This window comes from Thermobia domestica, chromosome 7 (assembly GCF_964235325.1).
Source record: "Thermobia domestica chromosome 7, izTheDome1.hap1.1, whole genome shotgun sequence".
NCBI lineage: Eukaryota > Metazoa > Arthropoda > Insecta > Zygentoma > Lepismatidae > Thermobia > Thermobia domestica.
Genome location: NC_137460.1, coordinates 202,153,295 through 202,175,062, shown reverse-complemented (window position 1 = coordinate 202,175,062; position 21,768 = coordinate 202,153,295). Strand labels below are relative to the sequence as shown.

Here is a 21,768-nt window from a genome sequence, read left to right as displayed (position 1 = left end):
TTCTACTTTCTTACCTTAAATATTAGAGGAAACTACTTATTGTAATATATTTCTGTATTCAAGAAGATCTTTTATAATAAAAGGTGATGGGAAAGTCCAATCTCCCGAGTACGATAATTGCTCTACCCTACATAAACTGAGAGAATTTTACATTGTAGATGCGTCGGCATCTATTTAACAGTCATTTCTTAAGGACTTTCCTACGAGACGCTATTTTTATTAACGAAAACACACTTAGAAACTTTTTAAAGTACAGTGTATTAGCGTTGGTGATAATAAGACAGGATTATATAAAGATAATATCCGGCACTTCGATAACACTCTTAACGGTAAATTGATTCGTTTTAGGCTGACAGGCATTTATGCCGACAACTAGATCTGGAAAGAATACGTATAGAGAGAACGATAGTAATATGGCAGAATCAGGCTCCAGAATACCTGTTAATGTTTCCAATCTAACTAGATACTCAGGTTACAGTACAGACGACCAGGATCGATTTTTTATGTTATTCGATCATTTGGCTTTACTCCACGCATGGACTCCCAAAAAGAAGAAAGAAATATTGCCAATGTATTTACAGGATGTAGCTCTCGATTTTGTCTTACAATTACAAAATCAAAATCAATTTAACAACCTAGATTACGACCAACTTAAAACTAAATTAATTTCATTGTCTCCTCCAAATTTGCCAACATATAAGGCAGAATTAGAAATTTTTCAAATACAGCAGAACGAAAATGAGCCGGTCGACTCATATTTCTTAAGAAAATTAAGGGTCATTAGACAGCTAATGCCAGAGGCTACGGAGGAACAGAAGATCCATTTTCTTTCATTGGGGTTGCAAAGAAATTTTTTTTTTACAGAAGATAGCTTTGGAATCATTCAATACAGTACAGCAGTTACAGGAACGACTCCATGAATTAGAAAAAGCTCAGGACCTCATGCAGAAGAGGAACTATGTGGAATTGTCATAGGCAATTCATTCTTTAATCGACCAACATAATCGCCCTCACCACTTCCTTTAAATGACTTTAATAACCAAACGAAGTTGGTTCTAATCCTAGTTGGTTAATGCCAACCTATGCACAACAGCCAACTTCTACAGTACAACACACCCAACCTGCTCCTTGTTATTCGCAATCGTTACCTTCTGCACTTCCATTGCAGAATATTTCCCCTCCACAGTCAACTTCCACTCAACTTAAAGTTTCAAATCCTCACCCTCACTAGAGTCAAAACCCGCCCTCATTACCTCCTCACACGGACCTCACTAAACTAGCCAATCAAATGGCCGAATTATCATTAATGGTAGCACAGAATGTAATGCATGGTGTCTAGCAAATTTCTCTCAGCAATTTCCAGACTTTTCCCGACCATTTCCAAATTTTTCCCGACTCATTCTAAACCGCTTCTACGTAGAAAATAGAAAAACGGTTGAAATGAATCGCGATGTATTTAGGAACACTTAAAAAAAAATACGATGTAAACGTACTACATCGCGATGCATTTAGGAACGTGAGGTTTACGGAGTCGCTCCGACAAACGTCAGCATCATTTCCAACATGTGGAATTTAATTCCACTTTTCCCGACTTTTTTTTCGCAAATTCCAGACAAATCCCCGAATTCCCGACCATTTTTTAAATTTAAGACAAATTCCCGACTTTCCCGATTTTCCCGACTGCTAGACACCCTGGTCATGAAGACTAATTTCAGGCATAATAACGGAGGAAAACGTCAAGGAAACGGACAACAAAAGGCGGACGCAAAGAATAACGCCAATGGAAATAACGGTGGTAGGCCTTTGTAAAAGGCGATAAAATACCTGTATGCTCAATATGTTATAAGAAGAACCACGGCGCATCTTCGTGTTGGAATAATCCTAAAAATTCCAACCAGGGAAACGCATAGGTCGGCTCGCAGGCCAAAGTCAAGCCTCGCGGGCCATTCCAGAAAAGTCGGCGCGGCCATACAGAAACCACCACAATTAGAAAACCATCACATTCAAAAAGAACAGGCAATAGTGGAAACTTTTAGTGATACGGAGGACAATTTTTACACTCAGGCAACCTAACGATCGCCGAGAACACGCCAAACTGGGGACAGAAAATAATAAATTATTACTTAATATTACAGTAAATTCAGGCAGTCTACCTAGACACAGTATCCAGTCTTGTTTATGGTCCAGACGAGACGTACCTCCAAATTGCAAATTAATACCATTTTAGACTCGTATCAAGGGCATTGCTAACATAGTTCTGACTTTGAAGGAAATAGCTCTAATTAAATTTAAAATTGGCACCATTACCTTTTCACATTATTTTCGCATTATAGATGCAGACTTCAGTCTGATTTTGGGGAATGACATTTTCATTCGACTTTTCTCTCAAACAGACCTAGAGCATAATTCTATATCATTATATAGATATCCTAGAAAGCCTACTTTTCCCAAGGAAAAAAGAGAGACGGAGGAAATGTCGCAAGCAACTACTCGTTCTTTGTATTTGCAGAGAAACGCTAATGTATTCACAGCTAGTGAAATTACTATCCCAGCAAAATCACATTTCTACTTTCCGGTTTCAATTCCGAAGGAAAATCATGATGCAACATTTTTCATTGTCACTCCACTGCAATCAATATTAGAAAGATACGGATTGGAAGCAATGACCATGAGAGTACCAAGTAATGACCTTACGTTGTTAATCTCAAACCCTACGGCGCGCATAATAACTTTAAGTAAAGGCACACCAGTGGCGTATACAGAGGAGGACGTGGAAGAATTTTCTTTCAAAATTGAAGAAGACGAAAAGGAAAAAAAAACATCAATTTAGAACTCAAGAGATACAGGAAAGACTAAAACAGACCGCTAAAACTTTTAACATTGATCTTTTCAATATAAATCCCAACTTACCGGAACACCAGAGAATTGCTGTAAGCAATTTATTATATAAATACAGGGTTTTTTCATACAGTCCGGAGGATATAGGTTATTTTAGGGGATACGAGCATAAAATACGCATAGATAAAAGTGCGTCATTTCATCATCGTTCCTCACCTATTCCATTAGGAATAAGGGACCAAATTGATAAGCAGATACAACAACTGTTAGATGTCAAAATCATAACTGAGACACAGACGAGTAATTACTCTTTGCCTCTAATTGCGATCAAGAAAACAAACAGTTCATATTTCAGGCTTGTATTGAATCTACAGGCATGTAATAGTTATACCAAATATATAAGCATCCCGTTTCAGTCTACAGAAGATGTTCTGCAGGTTTTAAAAGGGAAAACCATAATTTCGAACCTGGACATTTCCCAAAGTTATCACCAAATCTTATTGCATCCAAAAAGCACCAAATACATGACTTTTGAGGTGAATCATACACGCAAAAGTTATACATTTCTAAGGTGCGAGATGGGCCATTGTACAAGTTTTCAATCGCTGACTATTGTAATTAAAATGATATTAGATGGCTTGCCAAAACGTATTACAAGTTTGTAGATGACCTCGTAATTGGTTCTTATACGTGGCAACAACAACTTTCAGATTTGGAGCTTTTATTCCAAAAACTTCGGAAGCATGACTTTAGAGCCAATCCCAAGAAGACACACTTACTATACAAAGAACTCCGTGTATTCGGATTCCTTGTATCAGAGGAAAAGATCAGCATCTCACCGGAAATAGCAATTTAGATAACATTTTGAAAGCCCCATCTTTCTACCATTTTGACGAAAAACTAGAGATAAGGCTGTATATTGACGCAAGCTCACACCAAATCGGGGAGGTACTAGCATGTTATAACCCCCACACAGACGAAGAAAGAATTGTTTCGTATTGCAGCCGTCCTCTTACAACAGCCGAAACTAAAAGTTCAGTCTGGCAAAAAGAACTATACGCTATTACGTATGCTTTACGCAAATTCAGATATTTCCTACTTAATCGTAAATTTAAATTGTTTACAGACGCTAAATGTCTTACTTCTCTACACACGCATCCGGACAAAGTAGGAAAATACACACGCTATACTTTTCTTAGCCGAGTATAATTTTGACATCTGCTATATTGAAGGAGAGAATTTTACAATATATATATTAAAATTAAAATAAGCCATAACAGTTTCAATAACTTAACATTATCTTCATCCGAAATTACTTAGAAGAGATATCTTCATAATATTAAATTATTATTGTTATATAATTCTGATTGTTACAGCTGAAATTGTTATGGCTTATTTTATTTTTAATAAAAAAGTATATACTCTGGTCAGGAATATATTAATTATTTATGTAGTAGTTCCTTTCTGATGTTCGTAGTTTTATGTACTTTTTTCAAATCAACATTTCGCTTCTAAGGATATTTGTAAGTAATTAATTTTTGAAACCTGAAACTCCAAAGTCAACTTATAAGGGGGTCCCATAAGTAGAACTAATTGGAAACACTACCTACTGATCAAGTAACGTGTATATTGAAGATCAACTTTGCTCTTAACTAGTATCCTTCACTTGCTACAAATTTATTGTTTTCATGTGGGTGTATGCAGGTAGACATGTAGTTTCTGTATAAGAATTACCTCCCTAATAGTGTTAATAGTCTGTGATTTAAACTACCTTCTAAATGCATAATGTATAAGTGTTCCTGGTCTTAAGCCATTCTTTTTCCTCACACAAAGAAATTAGAGCGCGAATCTTTATGTATTCACGGAGTTACTTTAATTTCGCTTTATATTACAAGTACGATGGGAGTAAGCGTTACTGGGAGTATGCGTTACCATTGGAAGAAAAACAACAGACACAATCTACTAGTTAACAGTTTTTTTTAAACATATACATTACATAAATAAATACACGATCTGTTCCAGCAAAAGAAAACTACCCATTATTATTGACAGCGAACAACATACTTTTTACCGCCACAAAATTACTTTGCTTCGATTTTCTCGAAAACTGTACATGAGAATTTACCGTTAATCATGTCAGTTTGTTCCGTCAGATGCGATCTGTCAACTGATATATGTCTCATATTGGGATAATATTACAGTTGAACAAAAATTACAGTTTCAAGAGTTAATCACAATTTTGAACTATATCATTAATTATACCGTACACTGCTATCTTCCTAATATTATCATGTAAAGTTTGACGAGGGCATACTTTAACCTAAGTTTCATTTTAACACGTGTCATAGTTATCACAGAGCATCAATTTTTACGTTTACTTAAAGTATGCACCAGGATTCACAGTACCCTGTATCATTTTGTTCAGCTTAAAGAAATGTATGGATTGCTATGTGTCTAATCTTTAGACACAACACCTCCTCCGTTAAACGCTAATAATATTTTAAATTATTATACGCAAGAACGATGAAAAACGACTGGAAGCTTTCGAAATGTGGGATGCAGAAGAATTGAATCAGCTGGGTCGAACGGAAAACGAATGAGAGGGTATTAGAAATGTGGGAGAGAAAAAACAATTTCAGATATTATTCAGAAGACGAAGAGAAACTGGTTGGGTCCTTTGATATGAAGGAACTGTATCATGAGAGACCTGCTAGAGGTATGGTAGCAAGAAAGAGGGAGGGGATGAAGAAGACTATACAAATGATGGACGATATCAACGAAAACAAATCGTACGAGAAGACGAAGAGGTTAACGGAAGACCGTGGAGCATGGAAGCTTCTCAGTTGCGGCAAGTGACTGCCAATAATGGCAGAATACCTATGATGATGATATGCATTAACGAGTAAATCTGACTTGGCGAACTATACATAATTAAAACACTAGTGCAACTTTTAAAAAAGGGGGAACTGAGACATTAGACTTGTAAAACCACCACTCCGTATGTGTCACATCGATGTATTCGAAACTCAGTAACCAACACCAGAAACAATCAGTTGAGTTGATTTTAAGTTTAACGTCCATTTTAGCAGCGAGGCTATATGAGATGTGGACCTACTGATTAACATGGAATTCGAACCACATGAGCTTCCGCCGGAAATCGAACCCGGGTCTCCCACGCCAGAGGCGCGTACGCTGCTTAATCACAAAGTTCACCAGAAACAATGAAATAGGGTCTTTGTATTATGTCCACATCACACGCAACCCAAAAGTGACTACTCTTTTGCGAATCATTGATATCACGGTTGGTCAGAACTCCATATAAACTGCAACCAAGACTTGTTTCCTACATTCCTGAATTTTGTTCAAATGGCTAGTTACCTTTAAATGTGCGTGTGGTGAAGGGATCTACCTAAAACAATTTTCCCGGCCTTTCAACTCAGGAACGGTATGGGCACGCAAGTGTCTTGTGACTACCATATCAGTTTCAAACGCTGTTAATTCTAGCTGATGACAAATCAACAATGAAAATTATACACGAATTTCAAATCGAATTCGGGACTACATACATGAAAAGCAGTTTATGCTTAACACTTTGTAACCAAAGAACTAATATCTCTATTATTAACCTGTTACAACTCTTTATTACAACTTCCCTTAGTCAGAAAGGGGCGAGACAGGAGAAAATATATGAGGAAATGCAATTTCATAACACAGACAATACAGAAATAACACCGTTCCTACCTTCAGTTTATTTTTACATTTTCTTTTGACAAATATTTATTGTAGGAAATTACTATAATTAAAATCTTAATGGGAACACAAATGTCTACAGGCGGCTTTTAAGGCACAAAACACAGGTTGTGCCCATGAGATTAAGTGGGAGGTGACAATTTTCCATCGAAAATGGTACAATCACACTGAAGAACGATAAACTGGAGAAGAAAGGTATATTTAAAGGGGGAGGCTGGTAAAATGAGGGGAAGAATTGTAAAGTTGGAGGATTGCGCTCAGCCCTGGATGGGAACACCAAATTAAGGCTAATTCTAATGATTCCTGAAGTTAGCAAATGACTACTGCAACGGAAATTTTAATATTACTTAAATTATTTCGCATATTTTTATCAATACTACAATGCCCCCTTTCTACTCTGTTTTCTTATTACGTATCAAACTATTATATAACGAAAAATGATTAAAGAATTCCTCAACTGGTTACTTTCAACAGAGCTTAGGGCAAAATGCTAGGGTGCTTGTCTCTAGAACGAAAGGTTCACACGTTTGATTTAGTAGGTACTGGATTTCTAGGGTACTTCTATTAATATTTTATCACATTATGTAATCACTGCTCATTATCTTATGCATGGGACGCTATAATGATAATTAATAGTGTAATCTACTGGGGCCAGTTTATTCTCGAATACATCGGACAATTTACTATGTACCTCAAATTATATCCAGACATTACAAAATAACAACTTGACCTGTTAATAGGAAATTGCCTTCAGGGTTAATCTGAACGAATTGGAAGGGGAGTCATTGATAGTATGCAGCTTTAAAAATAAATAAATAAATAAATAAATATAGGCAAAATATAGATTACTTATGCTTTGAAAAAGTATAGATGGCGCTTAAGCACATGAAGAGGTGTAACGTTGGAATCTTGAAGGTCAGAAATATCGTGAAACCCCTCATAGCCATAAGAGTAGTTTAAAGATCAACGACCTCAGTTTATTTATTTATTAGGTATAGGGGAAGTATACATGATATAACTGTTAGTGCATTTTCAGAGTAATGTTAATGGGAATAAACAAAAGTAGATATTTAGAAGTTCTACTTCTTTCATTACTTCATTCTATTTGGTTTATTAATTATTTTTCTACGTTTTTACGTCCTACGATTATGCTCCGAGGTTAAGGAAGATAGTGATGATGATGATGATGAACAAATTGGCGGAATGAAGAAAATGTAAGGAAACGAAAGAACCCCGAGAAAACCAAAGCACAGTGTTTGTCCACTACAAAGCCCACTTGCTGCGGACTGGGATCGAACCAAGTACCTCGCGAACCAGAGGTAACCGACCTACCACTGGGACACCGCGGCCTCTCTGTTTGATTAGGCCAACAGTGTACACTGTATAATTATGGAGATTTGAAATGTATTAACTCAAATAATTTTGAAAACGATTTGGTTTTAGCAATAAGGATGCTCAAATCAGAAACTGCAAATTTGATTCTAGATCAAATAAAAGTATTACAGACTTCGTTAAAGCCATACCAACCTGATTCGAGAATAAATACATCTATCCATATTCAGTTACTATTTAAGTTACGAAAGAAATTGTTAATCATTTAAACGTTTAAATTTCGACCATGTATTGGTGTTCATAAAAAATTACGATAACAGCAATTTAATCGAGAATCAGCAAGGGAACAATATGAAAAAAAGGTAGAATAAGTTTGCTATACGAAATAATGTAATGGCTAACAATTATATGCATAGAAACAACTTGAAGCCAAAACGGTATCATAAGAATAATAATTCTAATAACACCACCTTTAGTAATCCCAGGAAGAGCAGCTTAAAAAGGTTTTGTACCTTCTAATATCAATAACAACTGACACGTGCCCGTCAGGTGTCCCGGCATACACAGATGTGCCTCTAACCGACAACAGACCCAATCTCTCTACGAATTCCAAAAGAGAATATGAAATTGAATGCAAACCGATGTTTTACAAATTGACGAGTACTGGGTGATACTGAATATAAACTATATCAATGCAAGATAGATATAACATTTTTATTGCTTTTATCCTAGTTCTATTGCTTTATAAAATTTCAATGCTCCAAAGAGGTATTAAATGAGCAGAGCACGATAATTTTTATCACTACTTACTCAATATAGGTAAAACGGATAATATTAACAAATTGATCTACTGACTCGACATTTTACCTTAATTCATGCATATCTTATATGCGTTTCACTTAATCATTACAGGGTTCATAGTGGTCTGGTCTCTTGTAAACAGTTGAAAAGTGGCCAAAAGCACACGAAAAAGTGACCAAAAAGTTACCAAAATCTCATCATGCCCCGTTTTTCCTTTGTCAATTTCTCCATCACCTCTCTCGTTTGTTGTTATGTTTCATTTTTTCTTCTTTACTTCTTCTTTTTGAGCTTCCTCCTTTCTTAGGTTTTCTAAGTATGCTTTGTAGTTACGGTAAGCAGACTTAGCAGATGTAAGAAGCTTCTGAGTAAGTGAAACCAGTTCTGGCCTATTTCCGAATTTCTTCATCCCAGACATTACATTTAACTTAGCAATGAGAATTCTCAAAGCCATGAAATATTCAAATTCATCACCTACCTTAAAAACATACAAGAAGCATAACACAAGAAGAACATGATGAAACACACACACAACGTTGAGCGGAGCGTTAACTATTACGAGAGAAAACTAAAAGACTATTATGATAGAAGAAAGAATAGACACAGAAGGGTTCTCAACCCCACCTTGAGAGCTTAAGCATCCACCAACCATCCACTGTGCTTTAAAAAGAATAAAAGCTGAAGTGATAATAAAGCTGACTGTTTCACATGTGGCAGCAAGTACTGAAGCTTTCAGAAAAGTAATGAGTAATAAGTTTCCTCCCTTTTCTACTTATTTTTATATTTTTCTTAGAAAACTGCCAATGCAAAATATAAATCACACGAAAAAGTAACTTTTAGTTTAAAAAAAGTGGCTCGCTATGAGCCCTGTTATTATTAACACTGTTAATTCTTTATTTACGAAACTATCTTAATCAATCTTGATACTTAAACCTTATGTTAATTCTGTCTTGATCTGTTATTCTTATATCAGCTATTCTTGTAAATTTCCTAATAGAACAGACAACAGTTTGACTTCGTATACAAACTAGTATATAATCTTTTTGGCTCCGTACCTATTATAGCCAGACTTTTAAACCACTAATATAAGATTTGTTAACTTATTTTGCTGTTATTTCTGTACGAAAACATCTTATGAATGTGCTAAGCAAATAACTTTGTTAAACAAGATACTCTGTATCACATGTATGAAGCTTTATGACGAAGCACTCTGGCTTACGTCATTAGAAAAGGAGAAAAAAGAAAAGAATGAATACTGCAAGAAAGATATAATATAAATAATGAAAGGTATTTGTTACAAGAATTTTGTCAATATTGCATAAGCAATTATACTACGCTAGTTATTTTACATTAAGTCGAGTATCAATGATATCACTTAATACTGAATATGTATTTCTACGAGACTGAGTAGTTTAAAATGCTGCGACTTCTCATAGTGGTTCAATTAATACACTAGAGAGAAGAAGCCGTGTATGTTCCAAAGGTTATTCACGAACTAGGATTTCTTACAGAAATTTTATTTTTGAACAATCTATAATTCATATTTATTCGGGAGCTATTTATACCACGGTAAGTAATCAATCTTTGGCCATGAGTGTCATATATTTACACAAGCCGCAGAGGAAGAAGATATTAAGTTTGTTATAAATACAAAGAAAAAAGTAAGAATCAAAATATCTTACTTTATAAATTTTATATATACACAAAATAATATAGTTACTTATCGTTGATAGGAGATTATTGTTGTCAAGCGTATGTTTATATCTAATATATGCTTATTTTATGTTACTGAAGAATTCAGTTAAGGTTTCAGATATTACCTTATATGATTAAGTATGGTTATACAAGCCTGTAAGGAACGGGTACGTATACCTATATATATATATATATATATATATATATATATTAAATTTTTAATCATTATACATTATAATATATTAACGTTATACGGTTAAGCTAAACTTTTATTTAATCATATATTGTGTAAAATGGAATGTATCACCTTTATTTGTGAACCTACCCTCTTTTGGCTGCAACCCGTATATGGACGAACTCGAGCAGATGTATTGGTACCGTCATCTTTCTCTCTGCTCTTCTTTTCAGAAGTTTCTGCAGGTGGCGCTGCACCAATGCCTGAAAACCGAAGAACGGTTCTCAGTTCATTGATATATATCTAAAACTAAAGCAATTTTAAACACGCATCTGTTTAAAATAATTAGGACTTGGATATTTAGGTGTTAAAAGTAGTAAAATATACATTTATGTAAAACTTTAATCTTGTCAAAAATAATCAAAAAATTAAGAAATATAGAGTGAGACATAAGTCTGAAAACACTTTCCCCCTTAGGTACACAAAACAGTTTTGGCGGTGGTGGTACTGCACGAGTTCCTATACCTCTCGTTTCCAGATAAAGAAACGAGGAATGTAACATTATAATAGTCATCATTTAAACAGGAACACCAATAACAACAAGCAGTGGCGTATTTACGATTTTCTTTCGGGGGGGGGGGGCTTTGCTAACTTTCGGGGAGGGCTTTGCCTGAAAATGTGAAAATTCTGCAAGATATTTCATATACTTTACTATAGTAAGTAAGATTTCGGGGGGGGGGGCTTAAGCCCGGAAGCCCCCCCCTAAATACGCCACTGACAACAAGTCAAACATAAACCCCAAACAACGTTATATCGACCTGTATCCTTTACGAGCTTAAACTGGTCAACAAAAATAAAATTAAATGCAATTTCAAGTTTTACGTCTCATGAATATGTCCTCCAGGCTAAATAAGAGGGATGATAAACAAGTAAATGATTATGAAACAATTGGTGGAATGAGAACGTGGAGGAAACGCGAGAACTACGAGAAAACTCTCTGATACAATGCTGTCCACTAGGAATTCACATGGCCTGGGATGGAACAGGAATTCCTCGCACCGTATGTTGGAGTTTTAACACTGAGCCTCCGTTAAATTGGAAACAAACACTACTGAAAAGTGAAGTTAAATATGCTAAGTATTTGTTTAGGTGGTAAATGCGCCAACAAACTGTGGTTTTAAAAATCTAAGATTGGTAATGAATCGCTCTCAGATGATCCAACGGGACATCCACAAGGCACAGACATGGCACCCAAGGCGATTGTTGAGGCTGATAATGGACAAACATGTGAGGTATTGAAATTCAACTACAGCTAAGAAAACAACTGCCAACACCTTTAATAGTTTCAGACACACAAAGTGGGACGATAAGTCGCACACTAATTGACTGCGGCTCACAAAGTAACATGAGCAAATGTTTGGTTGTTTGCTGCCTCGTCAAGAGATGGACCTATTCCTGAACAAAGTGCTAGAGTGCTTTCCTTACGATGCCACACGGCTTTATCACCACTGGTCAGCTACATATGAACCAACTCCCAAACTACCATTGCATCAACAGGTTGCGCTGTTTGGTAGACTAGTTGGGATATCGTATAGGGTGAACTGTTATAATTTGCCCAAATGATTAATGAAGTGTGTACAGCAACTGAACGTCCGATGAAAGACTGAAAACCGTGAGCCAGTGCTTGTGAATCGCTAATGTGTTATTCTGCTTCACGATAAACGCTCATGGAGATACCATATTTCTCACACTGCACTATCAGATTACGATTTCTTCCGTTCTTTAAGCAACCATCTACGGGGACAACGGTTCCAAATCCTTGATTCTTGGGAGGATGATTTATGAACTGAACTTATTTGATTCACGTTCTGCTGTGTTTTACCATCGTGGGACCTATAGTTTGTCCAATAGTTGAAGACACGATGTTGCTGCTGGAGACTACGGCTCAGTTTGCAATTTGTCTTACTGTATGTTATCGTGGTTCTTTTAATAGGGTCAAAATCAGAGTAAATTTGCTTGGGTTTCTAAAATTTTGAGAAAAAAAAAACCGAAACAAGTTAAATCAAATTGATCAAATTGAGGTAGGGTATCAGCATAATGACAACCATCTTGAATCCGGGTCGAGAATTTTACCACTACCCGTGAGGTTTGGCCGCTAATGTATCCCGAAGGTTGCTATTCTTTAGCGTCTTAATGAATTTTACCGATTCTTTTTCAAGCTCCTAAAATATCCTTGTTAATTGTAGGGTCCAATATTCTACGGTACTAGACAGCAGAATAAAACATATCATGAATACATCAAGTTAATACATCAGATCTCAGTGACTCACCAACATAAAAAGGCAACTCACAGAACTTCTGCTGCACGCGTAAAATAGTATGGGTATCTCATAACATCGATTAAGACTAAAATTTATGAAATTACTTTGAGGCTATCTTTATTTGTTAAGGGAACAATGACGTCTGAAGGAGGTTATGCGACTTATAACGACGTTTTTGTTTCTATTCCAAGTGATATCGAATGGTGTTATCCTTTCAGGATTGGATTGAGATAGTCTTCATTAGTGGCAGCCGAAGCACAGTCTGATATATTGGGCATTTCACACAATACATATAGAAATTTAAAAAAATAGGGCAGTACAAGAACGCACGTAGCGGATGGCTGAAAACAACAATGACCCAGGCACGGCAATTGAAGTTGTGGCTGCACTTTAGTCAGAAGATCAAAACGCAATATCTGTTGGTCACTGGAATCAAATGTGATTCGAAGAACAATTAGAAAAATACTTCACAATAATAAATGGCATCCGTATTCAACTGCACATGGAATTAGATGACAATGAGCCAGGCACATGACTGGTTCAAAAATAAGCTGTATAGTAAAGCACAACCAATCTCATGTTCTCAAGGTTAGTGTTAATCAATGGAAGGATTCTCTTCTTTGTGCACGGTGAAGTGAATGCACTAGTGCGTTTTGGACCTTTCAATTATGTTAACGGGAGATTACTATGGTATGTTATGGAATTCAGAGCCAAGAAATTATGGATCCCATATTCAGTGATGGCACACTAGACGATGCAAAGTACTTGCCGATAATATGTTGACGAAGTATCTCAGTAACTTCCTAGTCCTGACGGTCACATTTAAGATTACTTCTATCACAACACACTTATATGCTGTTATAGCTTACTGATGGTGTATGTGTGAATAGTTTTCCAGGATACTGGACCGGTCGGTGAAGACTGTAACATCCGCTTCATCCGAGAGAGATTTGGAGAGGAACAAAAAACTTTCTGAAAAAGCTGTGTTGAACAGCTGTGATCTGGAAGGTAAATCCACTTGGTGCAGTTAAGTAGAATTATATATCTGGAGGCGCGTTAGCTCTGAAGTGTGCTTTCATATCATAAGGAACATTTCAAGGTAGAACAACGTCTCACGATAGTAGAACCTATCAATGTTAACCTTGGAATTTGAAAGTTGTAATTTATACGAGATAGTTACATATACGTATAAAAGTTACTATATACTATTAAGTAGTATCGAATCTTAAAAGTACATAAGAGTAAAGTACTCCAATTTTATACATTGGTAATTGAATCATTACTTAATGTGGATGTATATTTACTGCATTTGACTTCGATTTCCATTTATTGATTACGGACTAGTGCATGTCTGTAAATACTTATTATTGCCATTAATAAGGAGTTATTCAATTCAAAAGCTGCACGAAAATTAATTTATTGTAAATTATCATTGACCCCTTTGTCCCGTACTCCAACTGCAAACTTAAATAATGTTTTATTCATTTTTTATTTTTTTATTTTAAATTTTAATTTTACTTTTATAATTGAATGAAAAGTTACACCCAAATATTATGTAACTTCTGAATTTGTACGATACCAACAAACACCCAAATTCTTGCAATTTATTATGACTTACTAATTCACAGCAGTCTGTTAAAAAAAAGTTTATCTACACTACCAACAGGAAATAAATGTTACATAATTTTCTTTTGCATGTGGGGATGTGGTGGCCTTTAATTGGTTATTCCACTACTTCTACCATACATATTGAGGGGGACACGATTAGATATTATATTGCTTCTGTATCTGAGTATGTCTCCAATAATGTAACAGGACACGTGGAGTGGCTCCCTGGATCTCCAGGCCTGACATTATTCGACTTCCCCTTATGGAGCACTCTAAAAGACCTTGAAAACTCAGAAATCAGAACATTCATCTTCAGCAAAGATACCTGCACTAACACTGCACAAATCTGTTGCTTAAAGTTCACAATAAAATGACTCGGTGGATAAAACAAAATGAACATTAATGAGCTCATTTTATGATACTTTTCTTCAAAAGTATTTGTTTGATGAAGGCAAATGATCCATTGCCGAAATTGTAACACTTATTTATTACAAGTGATCTACTTTGGTCAATTGTTTTCAAAAATTAATTCAAAGGTAATTACTTATTTAGCAAAAAAGCTTACGCTAAAATTTAGTACACTACGATGTTTCTTATCAATTTCCAGAGGCAGCCTATGTGTTTGTATGTTTCAGAGAAGGCACTCTTAGTGAGATGTATAAATAAAATTCTACTCCTGTAATATAATGTAGAATTATAAGCAACTCAAAATCCGATCAGATAAAAGTTGAGTCACTCCCACCAAAGTTAAACATTTTTTCCAACAAAAGTAAGCGTGAGGATTTTGGATATCTACACCACAAGCGAAAGTTGGCAGCTTTAAATACTACTCTTGAATTTCGATTAGCTGTAAGTTGACTCAGCCCCAAGGTGTCGCAATTTAAAAATAGGATAAAAGTGTCTGTTAACTCTCCCTTCTCGGGGCTTTGTGAGTAACCAATGTGTAAGTTCTACCACGATAGGTCTAGACGTTTGGGAGATTTGAAGAAACAGCTATAAACTACTTTCCTCTGATATGGTATCATGTAAAGAGGCAGAAATAAATAAATAACTACGTGTAGCAAAATTTTTGTGGGCTATCAATTCGATACAGAAAACTACAAATGACCAAAGTCACAAACCGACAGCAAATCAATGGAGAGATTCTTTTCATAAAAATTAAAATCTTCCGGGAAGACGGATAGGGTACTCTCATTGTAGTGTCATACGATTAATATAAACTTTACATTAATCCTGGAAGTTTTGGGAAAAACTGAAATTTGCGAATATTTTACTACATTATGCTTCTAACATGAAAACTATTTATATTTATTAGTGTAGAGTTAATATAATTGAGTAGGTATGTTTTTTGTATTAGAATAGGGAAATTTTGTGGCAACAAATATATGTGCATCACTTATCCAAACTCTTTAAAGTTAGCACCGTGATAGAATGGAATTATGGCTGCAAAAGGAACTAAAATATAATTCTAGTTGGATTAATTAATATAAAACCATTAGCCTTAAACCAAATCACAACCTGATCCCAAGTATTTTCAGTAGACTTAATTCTATAACTGAAAATACTTGGGATCAGGTTGTGATTTGGTTTAAGGCTAATGGTTTTTTACTTAACGAGAATAAAACTCAACATATGACTTTTAGTCTAAAAGAAGTGCCTGCTGAGAATAACTCAACATGTGTGAAGTTCCTAGGTATATATATTGACAACAAGTTATCGTGGGAACAGCATATTAATTATATTTCTGGAAGACTCTCAAGAGTAATATATCTGCTAAAACAACTAAAAAATCATGTTCCTGATAACTATGTCAGATCGGCTTACTTTGCTTTTTTTCAAAGTATAATTTTGTATGGTATATTATTTTGGGGTAACAATTATCATGTAAATAGCATTCTTTTAATACAGAAAAAGGCCATCAGAATTATTTCAAACGTAGACAAATTAGCTCATTGCAGACCTTTGTTTATCAATCTTAAAATTATGACAATAATCAATCTATACATTTACACAGTACTCCTCTATATAAAAAGTAATCACCAAAATTTACAACTCAGGCAAGATATCCACTCGTATAATACTAGAAGCAGTAAATTCATAAATGTCCCATATCAACGATTGTCCAAATCATTGAACAGTTATGAGACAGTTGGAATAAAACTGTATAACAAGTTGCCTGCATCACTAAAAGATGAACATATGGATAGATTTAAAAGTAAGTTATACAATTGGTTAGTTGCAACGCCCTTTTATTCATTACAGGAGTATTTTAATTGTTCAATAGAAGTGTAACGTATTTTGTAATCTCGTGTTGAGCTTGTATTTAAAATGTATATTGTTATTGTAATTTATTTTGTAATGTCATTTCATCATTAATTTAGTTATATATCATTATTTATTTATACTTACGTATCAATATTGTATCGCATTTTGACATTGTCTATTGCTATGTATAGCTTAACGACAATAAAATTCTTTATTATTATTATTATTATTATAGATGCATTTAAATTATCTTAAGTAATCTTATCAAGTTCCCGCTTGATGGCAGGGAAGTGTCAAAATAACGGGGACAGAATCATTTTAGTTAATATTTTAAAATCAAATATATATTACAGACATATCTTCCTTGTGATATGTAAAATTTCCGGAAATTTTTAATCCATTAGCAGAAATCATTTGTTCAGAAATATTGGAAAAACCGGAAAATATAATTTAAAAGCTATTTCTTCGCCTGATGTTAGGAGCCTTTCTATTTCAAGTGTGCCCTGATGGCGCTGCTGTCGATGTGTTTTCCCATACCTCCCTTGAAAGAGGAGGGACAAGTTGCTGTGGCCGAGATCCTTCAATAGTTGGATGCGGACAGGATTCCTTCTCCAAAGCAAAGGGAAGGTTTCCTCCGTAGGAGGTCGGCATGGGTGAGGCCGAAGAATGTTTCACTTTTTTTCTTTCCCGAGAGCACACTTGAAATAGAGTTAATGCTCTAATCTTACTTGCTGTAACATGTCTGCAGCATATATACAGTGTATTTCGCTAACAGTAAAAAAATTACTTTTACTTTTTACTTTTTTAATTTTCCGATTTCTGGTAAAAATCCCTCTTTATTATTTGTATATTTTTCGAAAAACTCAAAAATTGTATATTTTTCGAAAAACTCAAAAAGAGATATGATCTTATTTACACATACACCACAAAACTGAGTAAATTTGGGAAGCGACAAATATATTAAAGGGTTGAATATGTGAAACTTCCGTTCGTTATTATTACAGACTAGCAGAATACCCGTTCTTCACACGGGGAAAATACGTTTCAATTTGGACATAAGTGGCATCAAAACTGTCACCTATCAACTTATGGATCCCCAAAACTATGAATTCGACATTAATGTAGGTCATTTTCAATAATTTTTATATAGATCTATCTCCCCCTCCTCCAAGTTGCGGGGTTGAATTTGGATTTAAACGGTATCGGAAGTCTCACTGTTCATCACAGCGACCCCGGAAATTATGCATTCGACACTAATATCAGTCACTTTCGATATATCTCCCCTTCCTCTTCCAATACGTTGCACCTTCAAAGTGAAATGATAAAAACCATCCCTATGTTAAAGATGAACCTCACTTATGTTGAAAATTTTATCGAGTGGTTTAAGAGTTATTAAGTTACAAACATAGTCACTTTCATTTTGATACATATAGATAACTAGCATATATAATCCGCTTCGCTAGGTTGAAATGAAAATTTAAATGCACAACGCCGCATCTCATGTGTTTAGTACCCGTGAAATATGCTGTTTTCGTTTTTAATGGCATCGATTTAAACAGCATCGGAAAGATCATTGATCATCTCGACGACCCTGAAAACCATGGATTTGACACTAATATTGGTCATTTTCGATCATATATATATATAGCCCCATGCTGCGGGCCATGGCATCGGAAGTATCACCGTTCATCTAAGCGATTCCCAAAAATTAGTGGATTCAGCATTAATATAGGTCATTTTCGATTTTTAAATGTCTTCCTCCCCCTTTCCCAATTTGCGGGGTTGAATTTGAATGTAAACGGGATCGAAAGTATCACTGTTCATCTAAGCGACCCAGAAAACTATAAATTCGACACTGATAGTGGCCATTTTCGATCATTTTTATATATCTTTCTCCCCCTCCCCCAAGTGGCGGGGCTGAATTTGGATTTAAACCGGATCGGAAATGTCACTGTTCATCTGAATGATCCCGAAAACTATGGATTAAACACTAATATTGGTCATTTTCGATTATTTTTATATATATATAGCTCCCCCTCCTCCGTGCTGCGGCACATGGCATCAGGATTGTCACTGTTAATCTCAGCTACTCCTAAAACTATGGATTCGACACTAATATTAGTCATTTTCGATCATTTTTAAATGTTTTCCCCTCCTCTACGTTGTACCCTCCCCTCCTCTACTATCAGGGCTGAACTTGGATTGAAACAGCATCAGAAGTGTCACTGTTTCTCTCATCAACCCCGAAAACTATGGATTCAACACTAATATCGGCAATTTTATTCATTTTAAAATTTCTCTCCCCCCCTCTCCCGCCCCTACGTTGGATCGTCAAAGTGAATACCCTAAAGTAATCTCTGCCCCTAAACTCATGAATGTTGAAAATCTGATTGAGATCGGTCGGGTGGTTTAAGAATGATTAAGTCACAATGGCAGTCATTTTAATTTTAATTTGTTTTACATGTCTCCCCCCTGCCTTAGGCTGGCTCGTCAAAGTGAAACGATAAAAAACACCAAAGGCCCGACCCTCATATATGTTGAAAATTTGATCGGGATTGGTTGGGAGGTTCAAAAGTTATTAGGTTTTATTTTTATTTATAGGTCCCCCTCCCCTAGAATCTACGGTTAAAGTGAAATTACAAAAATGTTTCCAGATCCGAAACTCATGTATCTTGAAAATTTCATTGATATCGGTCGGATAGTTCAAGAGTTATTAAGTTACAAAAATAGTCACTTTCAGTCATATAAAATGATTTTTATATATCTCTCCTTACTTCTTCTCCTCTACGTTGCTTCGTCAAATTTAAATCATAAAAACGGTCCCAAGCCTGAACCTCATCTATATTGAAAATTTGATCAAGATCGATCGAGTGGTTCAGGAGTTAAGTTTTATTTATTTTTTATACCCCCTTTCCCCCCTCAGCTCTATCATCAAAGTGAATAGCCTAAAACCAGCCCGGCCTCGAAACCTCATCCATATTACAAAATTGATTGAAATCGGTCGGGCGGTTCAGGAGATTTAAAGCCACAAACATAGTGATTTTCAATTGTATATATATATAGGTTTGTCGCACTAGGAAATAGGTATTTGTTTACATAGAGGATTTTATGCATAAAGTTATATAAAAGTCTATATCAGAATAGTAATTATATGTTTTAGTGCATGAGTACTAGTAAAATTTGCTTACTGCTCTTCCTTTTAAGAAGTAATTTGGTTAAAATTAACAAATTTTCACCAAATCAAAGAGCATATTAAAAACTCAGTTTCATTCAAGAGACCTATTTGTTGTAACAGAAACGCTTCATAATGGTAAGCTTGTGTGTAACAGTAAAAATTCTGTAATTAATGCACGTCCACGAATAAACGACTAAAAAGCACATAACGGAAATGAGTGCAGACTATTAGTTTTCAAGAATAATTACAATAGGTTTCTTTTTCTTTTTCTTTTTTTTTTTTCAATATTGAAATTTCTGAACTTAAATTTTTCAAGCGTTCGAAAAGAGAAACTGTTAAATTACTAGTAAAATTAACCTAATACAAAGATTTTTATTATTTTTTTTCAATTTTTCCGGAAAGAAACCAAAAAAAGACCGTTTTTCACTAACAGGTTCAAAATTTCCGGAAATTTTACAATACCCTTCCCACCAGTGAATGTACGAGGATGGATCAAACATACAAAGTAAAGGCTCATATTAAAGCTACTTTTCTATATAGCCACCAAGTTTCTCAACACATTTCTCCAATCATGGCACATGTTTCAAACTGTTCATAGAAAACACTCTTTTGGGAGTATATCCATCTGTACACAAGCGACTTGATTACATCATTGGAACTGAAACGTTGGCCGTCCAAAAATTTCTTTATCGGACCAAAATGAGATGAACCTGTAGTTGCCAGAACAGGACCGTACGGCTTAGTACTCAAATATCTCCCACCGAAACTTCTCAAGTTTCTCGCAATCAAAAGCAGCAACATGCATTGATACGAAACTCACAACATCCTTTGCCAATGTTGTTGCATATGATGAAGCACTCAATGGCTCCGCGTGTTAGAAAATTAACCAGTAGAACCCCTTGCATATCCCAGAATACAGTCACTAATAATTTTTCACAGACTGAGTCACCTTGAATTTCTCCTTCGGTAAGGAATCAGTATGTTTCCATTTCACGGATGCCGGTTGTGTTTCAGGCGTGTAGTGTTACGCCCAGAACTCGTCATCTGTAACGATATCTTCCAGAAAACATGTTTTAACATCAGGCAGGTGGTCTGAATATGTCATATTCGCTGTTCCTTATGGACGTCTATGAGTTTCTTTGGCACTCACCGAGCACTCACTGTACGAAATTTCAGTTTGTTCCGCACCACATTACACAGGGTACAGTACGAAATGTGAACAAGTTCGACAATATTCTAAGATCGATTCGTAGGTTATTACGAATTACCTCTTTAATGCCGTGACATTCTGTTCGCTTGGTGCTATTAGCGGATACCCCGCAATGTGACAAATCCGTAAGATTCATACGACTTTTTCCAAAGAATTCGCATCACCTGGAGATGTTTCCATGGTTCATACATTTCCCTATGGATTTCAGTCGCGTGTTGTCCTTTTGCCTACAAGAAACCAACTACAACTCTCTTCTTCATAAGTAGACAATACTTGATTGAACAACTGCCGACTAGCCAACTTCAAAGTACTTCTCTTTCAATTATCACGTTCTGGATCAGTATAATATTGTATGAAAAAATGCGCGCTACTTATTGGTTCGTCCTCGTACGATCTTTGGTTACTCTTCAATGATAAAATTTGCATTCCAAAACGTAAAGCTACTTAAATTCTTACACTACTTACAATTGTTCTACATCATGTTACTGATTACAACAGTTTTAAGTTGCCATGTAGTATGTGGTACAATTCTATTCAGAAGTAGTGTAATCATTATATTCTGAAATTCAAGTTGTGATGTCCTAAGAGACTGCGTAACAGA

The 21,768-nt window shown here is 35.4% G+C and overlaps 1 protein-coding gene across 1 annotated transcript in view; it reads right to left on the bottom strand.

The window, feature by feature from the left end:
* The window catches only part of LOC145690660 (uncharacterized), a 147,445-nt gene that overhangs the window by 2,181 nt on the left and 123,496 nt on the right, over positions 1-21,768 (bottom strand). The window contains exon 17 of the mRNA XM_081765775.1: positions 10,739-10,851. Within this exon, the coding sequence (XP_081621901.1) occupies positions 10,739-10,851 (113 nt within the window). The remainder of the gene's footprint in view (positions 1-10,738; positions 10,852-21,768) is intronic.